This window comes from Corylus avellana, chromosome 3 (assembly GCF_965113065.1).
Source record: "Corylus avellana chromosome 3, dhCorAvel1.hap1.2, whole genome shotgun sequence".
Taxonomy (NCBI): domain Eukaryota; kingdom Viridiplantae; phylum Streptophyta; class Magnoliopsida; order Fagales; family Betulaceae; genus Corylus; species Corylus avellana.
Genome location: NC_142492.1, coordinates 18,613,344 through 18,627,593, shown reverse-complemented (window position 1 = coordinate 18,627,593; position 14,250 = coordinate 18,613,344). Strand labels below are relative to the sequence as shown.

Below are 14,250 nucleotides of genomic sequence, written 5' to 3'. Positions count from 1 at the left end.
ATCCAGGTGAATCAACTTTGTTAATTCAAAGTTCTACTCAGAATGCAAAAATCAAAACTCCAAAAATGATTCGCTGGGAAGAGATTGACCTCCCCAACGAGTGGCTTTTGGAAGGTGTTGCAAAACCTTCTCGAGTAGTAAACGATGCCTCTAGTCTTGATTACATCCAACAGTATATGGATGGATCTATCAAAATCAATTTTTCTGATTTAGGTCATTCCAGCAGGATTGAACGTCCTCTGTATGAAAGGCCTCTGTTGGTTAACGAACGAAGAAATTCTTTTGCGGGTTCAACAACCTCGGAAGGATTTCGTCGTCGTGATAAAGATGTGGACGAGTCACTTAACGCCTCTCCTACTCTTTGTCCGGTTAACCCTGATTTGAAACTCAAAGAAATTTCTACCGATTCCCAAGTTTCTTCTGCTTTATATTCTACTAGAAATCATCCCCTAACGGATGACGAAGGTAGATCTACTTCTCCCTCTGCTTCTAATTTTGATGCTCCTCTTCCCACTGCTCCTCATCAGTGTAATGTCATCACCTCTACCTCCCCAATCAAAGATTTCTTTTCTGTCATTGATTGGCCTCCTTTGTCAAAAGATTTTTTGTCAAAAGAAAATCGTGCTCGCGAAGCATGCTTTTCAAAAGAAATATTCTTCCAAGGAACAAGATCTCATCAAGGTCAAATGGACTGAGATGATGATTGAATCCCAAAAACATATTTTGTTTTTTGATTATCTTCAAAAACATTCCCCTGTCGATAATGTTTTGAATGTTGTCAAAAAGAATTTTGTCAAAGAAGATAAATCTGTCGTCAAATCTTCGCATTCTCCTCTTGAAAATATTCTTGTTAAACACAAAAAAAGTCATTGTTAAAAGTTCTCCTTTTAAAATCCATGATGATAAGGATCCTACTACTAACAATAGGAAAATTATCGAACAAAACAATTTTTGTGCCCAATCTTTGCATATTTTAGGACAACAATTGGATCGTATCGAAGAGAAACTTCCCTCTCTCTTTTCTGATTCAAAGGTTTCCTCTGCTCCTCCAAAGATTGAAAAACCCTTGACTTCTCTCCCTTATTTGTCAAAACCTTCTGATCTAAAAGCCATTTCTCAAATAAATCTTGAGAATGTCAACAAATTATTTTCTGAGCCAACTACTGCTCATGCCAGTTCTTCTGAACAGAACGTTGGCATCAAGAAAGTTTCTGCTTCTGATCCTAAAACTTCTTCTCAAGAATCCACTGACTCTGACGTCAGAATCCTTGAACAAAACTTTGGTAAGATTGAAATGGAGCCAAAACTCCAAAAGATCTTTAACGGATCCATCAATCCTACGAAAGATTTTGAACCTACTCCTCCTGATGAGATTGACCATGATTGTATTAGTACTTGTTCTGTTCTGACCAAATCTGAAGAGCAAAACAATACTAAAACATCTCCTGAAAATACTTTGGGAAAAATTTCAAAACAAAAATCCAAAGTAGTTACAATCTCAGATTTAAAATACGAGATTCGTAATATCAGGAAAGATATGGTTGATTTAAAAAGGAATAAGCAACTTCCTGTCTCTGTCTCTGATAATGTCCATTTTGTCAATTTGATCAACAAAGTTGTTCCTCCCAAATGGCATTCTAAAGTACATATCATTGTCTCCCATGATTTCACCCTTGATGTTGTTGCTTTGATTGATTATGGTGCTGATTTAAATTGTATCCAAGAAGGATCAATTCCCAGCAAATATTTTGAAAAATCCACAGAACGGTTGCATTCAACCAGTGGAGAAAAATTGAACATCAAGTATGAATTGAACAATGTCCATGTTTGTCAAAACAATGTCTGTTTTCATATTCCTGCTGTTTTGGTCAAGAACATGACTGATAAAGTCATTCTTGGTCTGCCTTTCATTGCCATGCTCTACCCTATAACAATTGATGACACTGGTGTCTCAACTGTTAAGATGGGATTTGAAGTAAAATTTCCTTTTGCTCCTGAGTCTGAAATTGATAACGGTTGTTTAAATTTGGTCTCTGCCAAGCATAAACAACTCAATTTTCTCAAACAAGAATTAAGGTATAAAAAGATTGCTGAACAACTCTATGATGAGCTTTTGCAATCAAAAATTGCTGCTTTCAATACCTTGATTGTTGATTCTGTTTGTTCTGAACTTCCTAATGCTTTTTGGCATAGGAAAAAGCATATTGTTTCTTTGCCTTATGTTAAAGATTTTTCTGAAAACAAAATCCCAACTAAAGCTAGGCCTATTCAAATGAATGCTGAAACTTTAGAATTTTGTCAAAAAGAAATTGCTGATTTGCTTGCTAAGGGTATTATTCGTAAGAGTAAGTCCCCTTGGTCCTATGCAGCTTTTTATATCATGAAAAATGCTGAGTTAGAACGAGGTGCTCCAAGGTTAGTCATTAACTATAAGCCCCTCAATGATGTGCTAGAGTGGATTAGGTATCCTATCCCCAATAGGAAGGATCTGGTCAGTCGTCTAAACGACGCTGTTGTCTTCTCTAAGTTTGATATGAAATCAGGATTTTGGCAAGTCCGGATTAAGGATAGTGATAGGTACAAAACGGCCTTTACTACCCCTTTTGGTCACTATGAATGGAATGTCATGCCTTTTGGTTTGAAAAATGCCCCAGTGAGTTCCAGAATATCATGAACGATATTTTCAACCCATTCAGTCATTTCACTATTGTCTATATTGATGATGTCCTTGTTTTCTCAAAGTCCATCGATGAGCACTGGAAACATTTGAAATTGTTTCTAGAAACCATCAGATATAACGGGCTCGTTGTTTTTGCCAAAAAGATCAAACTCTTTCAAGATAAAATCCGGTTTCTTGGGTTTGATATTTCTAAAGGTCAAATTTGTCCTATTGACAGGGCGATTCAATTTGCTGATAAATTTCCTGATGTCATCACTGAGAAATCCCAACTCCAACGATTTCTTGGCTCTCTGAATTATATTGCTGATTTCTACAAGGATTTGCGAAAACATTGTAAACCTTTATTTGAAAGGTTACAAGGCAATCCTCCCCCTTGGTCTGACATCCATACTTCTCTTGTCAAAGAAATTAAACTCCATGTCAAGACTCTCCCTTGTCTGGGCATCCCTTCTGATAATTCTTTCAAAATTGTCGACACTGACGCCTCTGAAATTGGCTTTGGAGGTATTCTGAAACAAGTCATTTCTCCAGGACCTAACCCAGAATTCCCATAACAAATTGTTCGATTCCACTCTGGTTCCTGGAATTCTGCACAGATTAATTATAGTACTATTAAAAAAGAAATTCTTTCTGTTGTTTTATGTTTTTCCAAATTTCAGTCTGATTTGCTCAACCAGAAATTTCTTTTGCGTATTGATTGTAAATCTGCTAAATATATTTTGAAAAAAGATGTTGAAAATATTGCATCAAAACAGATTTTTACCAGGTGGCAAGCCATTTTAAGTGTTTTTGATTTTGACATTGAATACATCAAAGGCTCAAACAATTCAATACCTAATTTTCTTACCCGAGAATTCTTGCAGTGCCACAATGGCCAGCAACAAAGGAAAGGAAAAGGTTAATTCTATTTTGAAGCCTAGGCCTTCTATTCCCCTTGATCCCCAGGATGATCCTATGACGGTTCATTCATTTCCTTCCCAAGTTTCCCCACAATTTACCCAGTCAAAATCTTCTGCCTTCAACCAATACAAACCCGGACCTATGACTCCCCAAACGGAACATAGTTCCCATCCTGGTTCTCAAACGGAATCCAGTTCTAACCCTATCATTCTTTCTTTCCCCTGGGTAACTCTACCCTTTTCTCAATATCTGTTTTCTTCTGAAGATCTTTCCAGAACCCCTGGACAATTGGCTTATAATTATTTTCCTGCTCATTTTCATTGGATCCCTGAACATCCTTTGAAAGATTTGTCATTCTTCACTGATATATTGATCCAAACCAAATCGGTCAAATTTAGGCCTATCCCCAAAAAAGACAATCCCCAAACGATTGTTGGGACCATTGCCTACATTGTCAAATTCATTTCTGTTGAAGAATGGGGTTCCCACCCATCTCAAATTCTCCCATCTTCAAATTCTCATATTCCCTATTCTTATTATGACTATGTCAATGCCTGGTTTCGTTTTATGGTTTTCCAGAACCCTGAGTCCAAACACTTCTGGTTCATTACCTTTGAAGAAAATTTCAATTGTCTTCTCCCCGCATGGTTTAAACAATGGTGGGACCATTTTGGCATAACCATTGATGTTCTTCCCTCTCCTCTTGTCTATGCTTTTCATCTGTTTTCATCTCACGTCGCCTGTAAAGGTTTCGTCGGGCATTTTAATCGTATTTTTCCCCCCATGCTCTATTTTGCCAAAGAATTCAGAATCCCTTGGTTCCTAAAATGGAAATATGTCAGGAATCAAGAAAAGATTGAAAGACACTGGTTCCAATGTAAAACTTGGAAAATGTCCCCCAAGATTGAACGCATTGTCAAAAAAGTTGAATTAATGACTCGCAGATATGATGCCATTGTGCCATATACTGCGCCTCCTCCTCCCCCTGTCCCCAGATATTCTTTCAAAAAGAAACAATGGATTCAGACTTACCTTGACTCCATTGGTCCTCTTGATGATAACGAATAATAGTTTGGAACACAACATCTTCAAACTAGCCACTGACGGTTAGTTCAGAGTTTTCTTGTTTGGTCCCTATACGACCACGAAATTCCTCAACAAAAGAACTGGAACCATTCCACTGACGGATCGTTTTCAGTTCACTGTCCCTAACGACAGCTAAGAAGTTTGGTGATCTTAAACGGGTCACTATTATTTTGTTGTTACTGTGCAAAATCACTGTTCACTTTTACTGTTCATTGTCCAGACGACACTGTACAAAATTACTGTTCAGACGCACTGTTCAACTTCACTGTTCATGTTTTGTCTGCTGACACTACAGTGCCGACAACTACTGTTCAATCAGGCGAATTTCACTGTTCAAGATTGGCATCAAACATGCCTCTACTGTTCACATGTGACCGCTCTGACGCGGCGCCTGCTTTTACTGTTTTGTAATCAATTGTAATTTGTTTTATGCTTTATGCTCAGCCTATATAACGGGCTCCCCTCCCCCTTTGTAAGGCAGTGGTTTTTCGAGAGGTTTTCTAGAGTCCTTCAGTACTCTCCCTCAAGAACTATCTTGCCATTCCCCTGTCTTCTGTCTCTTACTTCAGTAAGCACTAACGCTTTCTTTTGTAAGCCTATCTTTAATCTGTAACGATTTTAAACTCTTTAACGAGTTTTTATCCAGATTTGTTTATCTTATCTTCTGTCTTTTATATCTTTGATTATTAATTGTCATACCGCCTTCTTGGACGGTTCTATCTGCTTTAATTTTAATTATCATTATATGCACGTACATCCCTCTCCCCTACACCTTGCATCTATATGCATACTGCGCTTCCACCATCCCCCCGCCCCCCCCCCCCTTTTTGTATATATGAAATAAATGATCATTGATGACTTTTCATTGAGTAACTGGACCTCTTGTCTCAAAGCATTGAGTGTTCACGTCAAAAGGAGAAAAATTTGGATTTGATCAATGTCATGATTAGTTGGCTTTGTAGCCTTTTTGACTCGAGTTAGTAGGTCCTTAGGGGTGTCTTTACACCTAATGCCCTAAAACCATCTGGTTTGGGAGTCATTGACTTAACACTCGCTACAAGGGTCAATTAGAAAGCTTAAGGGAACCAACATTGCACAACCTGACCAAAAAAAAAAGGGAAAAAGAAATATGCCAGTGTGTCATTCTAATAGGAAATTCAGTAAATTCTGAGATAAGGAGACATTGCATATTGGAAAGATTGGGAAGCCTCATAATTTTGTACTAATTCATTGTACACAAATTTCAAACTTGTGACGATTTAGCATGTCCTTTGTAAGTAATTGCACATCGAGATTCCAATTCATTGTGAAGATGGAGTTCATCTTTTTAAGCTTGCTTATGAGTGAAAATCATAATCTTAAAGTGATACTTTAATTTTTGGGATAACATGAACTCTTGCATGATGTTTGTGGGTAACATTTCTGGAAAACCCTCAAGAGACTTCACTCGTCCACTAGGGAATTCCTAGTGGTTTAAAAGGTTTGTTGCATATGCTAAATGCAATCGTACATCCCACAAAAGATGGATTTATCTTTTCGTTTTCAGTTTTCCATTTTATTTTTTTAGCTTTGTATTGCTAAGGGACTAGCAATATGTAAGTTTGGGGGTGTGATAAGTGCTAAAATATTCATATTGTCAGCCCTTAACTTGCACATTTTAATCCTTTGGTTTTAGTTAAGTAGGTTATTTTAATTCATTTTTGTGTTTTTCATACTTTTACAGGCTTTTGGAAGAAAATGAAGTAAAACTAGGTGATTTGGGCTCAAAAAAGAAGATAGAGACAATTGGAGCTCCCTGGTATTGCGATCAATCGTTGGGTACCTGCGATCGAGCGCAATACCCGAGAAGACACAGCATCAAGCAGCCAGGAGCGATCAAGCGCATACTAGAAGAAGGATCAATCGCAGACTTGCGATCGAGCTCACACGGGCTGCGATCGACCATACCCGTGCATAGGAGACACACCAAGTGGCGGCCAGAATGTCCCTCTTTCCATATTAGGGTTTTCCAACTCCAAATTGTAATAGGTTTCAAAACCCTACGAAATCCCTAGGTATACTACTTTGTCTAGGACTTTTAAAGCCTATAAATAGACCATTAAGCCTTTAGAATAGATATACTTGGGAAGGAGAAGAATAGGAGCTCTTCAAGTTCAAGTCTCGTGTTTATTCTTTCCCTTTCTTTTCTTTTATTTTATGAAGATGTTTAACATCAACTCAATGTGTAGCTAATTTAATTAGTAGGGCTAGATTGCAGCCCTAGTTATATTTTGTTAATATTTCAATATTGGTGCCTTTGTGATGATCTTGTTGTGCTATTTAACTTGATTAATACCTACTTGCATGAATTCCTCATATGTGTGTGCTTGCTCAACATATGCATGTGGTACGGACTAGTTAGTGGATGGCCGAGTCTTGGGTTTAACATAAGTGACAAAAGTAATCCACACCGGATTCTTGGGTTAATCAACATGAGGAACCGGGAGTATATGCCATGCCCTAGGCCTCATGTGTTTGTCGATTTCCATAGAACATATGCCTTCCTAAGGAACAACTTAGTATAAATCATGCTAAATCCCTTAGGAATAAAAAGAGTTAGAGTATACGGCACGCCTAACTCGTTGCTTAGGGAAATCTATAGCCTTAGGAGTATACGCCATGCCCTAAGGTTGACAAACATTAGATATGCATAACTTGATCAAAGTATTGACATATTGTTATATTAGCTAAATATAATTAGTGGTGGATATCAAAGCCCTATCCTTTATTATCATCACTTAACAATCAATCTTTGTTTCACTTAAGGAATTTATTTTTAAGCAAAATTCAGCAATCCTCGTGGGAATGATCCTGTACTTGCACCATATACTATTATGTTGACCTTGTGCACTTGCAAGTAAAACATACAATTATTTACCTATTAATTTAGGTATATATTTTGACAACAGTTCTCCTGATGTTTTTGATAAATGCTAAAATATTCATATTTTCAGCCCTTAACTTGCATATTTTAATCCTTTGGTTTTAGTTAATTAGGCCATTTTAATTCTTTTTTGTGTTTTTCATACTTTTACAAGCTTTTCAAAGAAAATGAAGTAAAACTAGGTGATTTGGGCTCAAAAGAGAAGATAGAGACAATTGGAGCTCCCTGGTACTGCGATCGAGCGCAATACCCAAGAGGACACAGCATCAAGCAAGCCAGGAGCGATCGAGCACATGGTAGAAGAAGGATCAATCGCAGACTTGCGATCGAGCGCATACGGGCTGCGATCCCGTGCGCAGGAGACACACCAAGTGGCGGCCAGAATGTCCCTCTTTCCATATTAGGGTTTTCCAACTCCAAATTGTAATAGGTCTCAAAACCCTACGAAATCCCTAGGTTTACTACTTTGTCTAAGACTTCTAAAGCCTATAAATCGACCCTTAAGCCTCTAGAATAGATATACTTGGGAATGAGAAGAATAGGAGCTCTTCAAGTTCAAGTCTCGGGTTTATTCTTTCCCTTTATTTTCTTTTATTTTATGAAGATGTTTAACATCAACTCAATGTGTAGCTAATTTAATTAGTAGGGCTAGATTGAAGCCCTAGTTATGTTTTGTTAATATTTCAATATTGGCGCTTTTGTGATGGTCTTGTTGTGCTATTTAACTTGATTAATACCTGCTTGCATGAATTCCTCATATGTGTGTGCCTGATCAACATATGCATGTGGTACGGACTAGTTAGTGGATGGCCGAGTCCTGGGTTTAACATAAGTGACAAAAGTAATCCACACCTGATTCTTGGGTTAATCAACATGAGGAACCGGGAGTATATGCCATGCCCTAGGCCTCATGTGTTTAACGATTTCCATAGAACATATGTCTTCTTAAGGAACAACTTAGTATAAATCATGTTAAATCCCTTAGGAATGAAAAGAGTTAAGAGTATACGCCATACCTAACTCGTTGCTTAAGAAAATCTATAGCCTTAGGAGTATACGTCATGCCCTAAGGTTGACAAACATTAGATATGCATAACTTGATCAAAGCATTGGCAGATTGTTATATTAGCTAAATATAATTAGTGATGGATATCAAAGTCCTACCCTTTATTATCATCACTTCAACAATCAATCTTTGTTTTGCTTAAGGAATCTATTTTTAAACATAAATTCAGCAATCCTCGTGGGAATGATCCTGTACTTACACCATATACTACTATGTTGACCTTCTGCACTTGCAGGTAAAACGTACAATTATTATCTATTAATTTAGGTAATATTTTGCACTACAGTTTTGCCTCTTATTTAGTGCTGCCTTTTGTTTTTCACTGCTAGATGACGGAAAACATGTTCCTACAAGAGGGAGACGTAGTGCAAGTGAAGAATGCCAGCCTAGCAAAGGGAACATATATGAAGCTGCAGCCCCACACCAAGGACTTCTTAGATATCTCCAACCCCAATGCCGTATTAGTCAATTTGCCATTTTCATTTATGCCTTAGCAACAGCCTTGTTCTCTGTGTGCACACGCTCTTGCGCGTGTTAATCTTCATTCGTATCTTACCTCAATGTTCATTTCTAGGTTGGAAAGATCATTAAGGGGCTACTCTTGTTTAACCACTGGCGATACCATCGTGGTTGCTTATAACAATAAGAAGTATTACATTGATATAATTGAAACAAAACCCTCGTCTGCAGTCAGTATCATTGAAACGGACTGCGAGGTTGACTTTGCCGCTCCTCTTGATTATAAAGAACCTGAAAAACCGGCAACATCAGCTCTGTTGAACAAGAGAGAACCAGAAGGTTCTTTGCCTCTTCTTCTTTATTTATTTTTTTAACCTTTCTTTTCGACACTTGCTCGGAAGGTTTGATTATTAACCTCTTGCCTTAAATTCTTTTTGGTATTTCAGTTGAAGACGAGCCAGCCAAAAAGATGGCCAAGACCAGCCCATTCACTGGTTCTGCGAGACGTTTGGATGGAAAACCCTTGACACAATCAGCTGCACCAGCTTCTTCTCCCATGCTTAAGCAGTAGCAACCAGAGGGTCAAAATGGAACCAAGTATTCTAAGTCATCAAATCCTGCCTCACATCAACCCTCTGGAAGGCTTGTGTTTGGTTCAAATGCAAACAAACCTGGAAAGGAAGCACCAAAATTATGTCTTTCTGTCTTGTAATAAAGCTGCCCCATTTATTTTATTTTTTTTGCATAACTGGGGTTTTAGATAGGGATGCAAGTGCCATTAAGAAATATATTTACTTTGGTATATATGTATTTTAGATAAACAGAGCATGACATGATTTTGCAAAGGCTTCCAGTGACCTAATTCAAGGGCTATATATATAGTAGCTATAAATCCTTCTTTACATTAATTAGCTGGACACTGAATATGATATTTCAAAAATCCCTTTTTCCAAACTTTGGTCATTAATGAATTTGCTGCCTTGTTGGTTTGATAAATCTTGGGTTTTGATTACATGCTCATTTGAAAATTTATTGTTGCCTTATTTGTATATTGTTGCCTTGGTGCTTCTGAACCTCAAAGTTGAAGGTTGCTGGCAGTGGTGTTGATTGGAATTTTAACAGCTAAGTAAGCTTTTGAATAGTTAAATGACTCAAATCTTTTGTCAATCATATATTTAATTTATTTAATTTTACTTTTGTATCTCAATATTTAGAAAAAAAGAATGTGCAACATTTTGCTAGAATTTGGAACTTGGAAGCATTGCATTATGTAGCTCTACACCAGTGTTAATGTCTGCTGTTCAACCCCTGCATATCTTATGAATTTCAAGATTTCATTTGCAAATTAAACTTTTTATTTGTTGTACTCACTTGTTTAGTAAAGACTCTTGTCTGTATTTCTTTTTCAAAATGTAAAGTGATTGTGGGTTTTTTTATTTTTATTTTTATTTATTTTATTTATTTTTATTTGATTTGTAATTGCATATCAATATATCATAATGATATTGCAAATATTCATTAGGTTTTTTTTGTAATACTATTTCAAATTTGATATCATGATATGTAATTGTTTTTGGAAAATTTTGGAGTTGTAATTGTAAATGTTTGTCTTGTTAGTTGTAAGTTGTTATGTGGTTTTAGAGAATTTGATTAAAATAAGTTATATGAATATATTTTTAAATTTTTGTAATCCATTATTTTTGTTAATTTTAATTTATTAACAATTTAAAAAAAATAAATATTTTCTACTTTGCGAGCTAGGCGAGCCGGGTACCCAATAAGGGGCTCGGCTCTCCTAAGAGTCGAGCTCGAGCTCGAGCTCGTTCTCGCACAAGGAATTATTCTTGGCAAGTCGAGTCAAGCAGGTGATTTCAAACTCGTCACGAGCTCGAGCCGGGCTTGAACTCGTTAACTATTTTCACGAGCCAAGCTTGAGCAGCCCTGGCTCGCCTAAGCTAGGCTCGTTTACAGCCCTATCTCTACTCTTCACACTCTTATGCTTATATTTTTATTATCATCTTATGATCACATATCTGACTTAGGCATCGAAGGTGGAACGGATGTGAACCCCTCACTTTGCGGCCTTCTACTAATCCTTCCTTTTTCTTTGCAGGGTCTAAGATCAAAGAGCTATCGGGAGTGACAACTGGTCTAACAGTGACAACCAAAATACATCATAAAAACAAATTATAGGTAAATACAATTTACAACCTCAAACCAAACCTATCAAACCACGATTAGACTTTGATTGATGGAAAATGTGTTGTACCTATTCTATGAAACCATGTAAAAAACTGATTACACACATTGAGATTTGGAATAATAAAACAACATCACGCCATTACCAATAAAGCAAGAATTTACGATGCAAAATTTAGTGACTAGAAATATACTTTTTCTTTAAAAAAAAATTAAAAAAAATTGATTGATACAAAAGCTCCCCAAACGGCTCCTCAAGGAAACTTTATTATTACTTTATATGCAAGGATAAAGAATGATGACATAAAACATCAAAAACCCATGAATACACCCATTTCAGGTAATTCGTTGAATGAGCAGTTGGTCCATGAATCCCAACGAGTTGGGTCGACAGAAATGAAAGGAATATAAGAAGAATAACATAATTGGATATTGAAGAAGATCTCAAGAAACATAGAGGTCAGCCAGTTCCTGTAAGGACTCTGAGCCAAGATTTGGGTCGACATTCTCAAGCATCCACAAGAGATGGTCGAAGAGAACCACCTCACAGTTGACAACCAAGACATCATCGTCCCCTGCCTTCTGGTTTGTCCTGTCGATGAGAGCACATATAAGAGGATGTCTTAGGTGGTTGGAGCTAATCACGTACCGCTTTCTGGTGCTTCCCACAAATATAGTTTCATGATGATGATGATGATGGTGATGATGGTGATGATCTTCCCATAAATCTCCCCTTGCGGATTTGGATCTTAGGCTGCTATATGATGAAGATCTCCCCAGTTGCCTTGACAGGCTCTTGCACTTCCTCAGTATCATATTCATCTTCTTCATTGCTTTCTTCTTTCCACAGAGAGAATCAGAAAGATTTGGGAGACTTGACTTACACTCTCACAACTCACAACTCACACAGTTTATAATTATTGCTTAAAGCGCGACAGGGTGGCTGCAACGTCCTTGTTTTCAGCTGCTTCAAATGTGGGGTCTGTTCGCAACCGGCCTTTTTTTTTTTTAACTGACAGGAACAATTCATCTTTTTGTTTATTTTTTATTTTTTATTTTTATTTTTGATGAATTAATGGTGGGGGTGGGGGCTTTTACACACGCAAACCGACCCACACAAGCTCTCACTAGTGAGTGTAGGAGCCCATTGTTTTTCATGTGTAAAATACTTCTTAATTAACCCTCTCAACCAAACAGTTGTTTTTGTTAAAGTCTGACGGACCGACAGTTGTGACACTTGAATTCATTAAACTACAGAAATAAGTTCATGGGAGTAGCTCGCAAGCCACCCCTAACCGAATGTTAATAGCTACGAGCCGCCCATGGTGGCTAAGGAGTGGCTTGCAGCACCCCATTTTAAGTATTAAAACAAGGATATTTTCCGAAGAATATGGTCAAATATGACTTTTTCAGCGAACCATATGGTCAACATTAATGAAAGAGACTAATTATAACAAAATGGTAATGTGATGATTAATTGAAGTGTTACAATTGCCAGCTTATTGAGTTTTATAAAAAAATAGTTGTTAGTTGAGAGGGCTAAATTATATTTAACCCTTTTTTGCATCCTCTCAACGCCCCGAATGGGTAATTAACCCACTCTCCGAGAGATTGTAAAGAGTGATCTATATATATATATATATATATATATATATTCATTTGCTACTCTAAAAGTTGAAGTAGCCCAGGTTTTCCGTTTGGTGGCTTGTTATAAGAAATATGCAGGACATATATATATTCATTTGTTACTCTAAAAGTTGAAGTAGCCCAGGTTTTCCGTTTGGTGGCTTGTTATAAGAAATATGCAGGACATATACATATATATATATATATATATATATATATATATATATATATATATAGAAGAAGAGATTGCATGAGCATTAATTAGTTTTGTATGAGAATGCATGCAGATGTGGGATCAGAGGTGAGAAGGGTGTCTGTCCCACAAGCATGGGAACCCTGACTAACTGCACGTGGTGGAGGTTTCGTGACAGATGACAGAGCAAAAGGTGCTGCCTAATTTAGCCCATCCATTCATTTCACCACAAAAGCCATGGGAGTTCTATATGCATACAGGCATACAGCCTCAGCATGGACAGTTCCAATGCACCACGTTTTTTTTTTTTTTTTTTTTTTTTTTTTTTTTTTTTTCACTCAAGGAAGGGTGGACCCTAACAAACAACCCAAAATACTCCGTAAAAAAAACGGAAACTTTACTTACCCCCTAATTTATACGTCTTTTGCAAATACTCCTCAAAGTTTAAAATCTCTCTTAAACTTTCGTTTTTTTCCAAATACTTTCTTAGTCCTATGGTTGAGCAGTGGCCACAAGAGAGCTTAAATAAGTGGCCACAAGAGAGCTTAAATAAATGTCGCAGGGTGTCGCAGGGTCGACTATAGAGAGCTAGGGGTAGATTGAAGGTCGGTTTGTCCATTGGGATTGTGCATGGACGTGCCTCGAGTGGGCTAGTATTGGTGTAAAAATGACAAAATCAAAACTTCTCCCATCGACTTTTATTTTTTATTTTATTTTTTATTTTTAACAAATAAGGAAAATTTTACATGAGGGGTTGTTTTCATTTTTGATCTGAATAGAAGAGAGAATGGAAGACTAGTTATAAATGCTTCTGAACACAATTAGAAGTGGCCATCGAACTACACAAAGTGCAGTATAAATTGCACTACAAATAAAGCAAATAACAACATAAATAGAAAAAACAACAATCCGGTACAGAGATGCTAGCAGCACAGCATAGATTTCTCCAAAGACAGCAGAAGACGAGAGACACGTGGTGGTAGTGTCGATAATTTTACCATTAGATAATCTAATAACTACAGCAGCAATACTTAGCAGCGGAACTAGCAAGAAAACAGACTAAATTTGAGCTGAAAAATAAAAAGAGTTAAATATTTTCCCATTTTGCAAGTTGAGGC

General features: G+C 37.1%; 1 protein-coding gene and 1 pseudogene across 1 annotated transcript; one reads left to right on the top strand and one right to left on the bottom strand.

Moving 5' to 3' along the window:
- LOC132174243 (ubiquitin fusion degradation protein 1 B-like) overlaps positions 1–9,826 on the top strand; it is a 43,994-nt pseudogene extending 34,168 nt beyond the window's left edge.
- A 1,746-nt stretch (positions 9,827–11,572) lies between these two features.
- LOC132176634 (SAUR-like auxin-responsive protein family) lies at positions 11,573–12,174 on the bottom strand. Its single transcript, XM_059588897.2, has one exon. The coding sequence runs from the start codon at positions 12,142–12,144 to the stop codon at positions 11,758–11,760; it is 387 nt and encodes a 128-aa protein (XP_059444880.1). The 5' UTR covers positions 12,145–12,174; the 3' UTR covers positions 11,573–11,757.
- Positions 12,175–14,250: the final 2,076 nt, after the last annotated feature.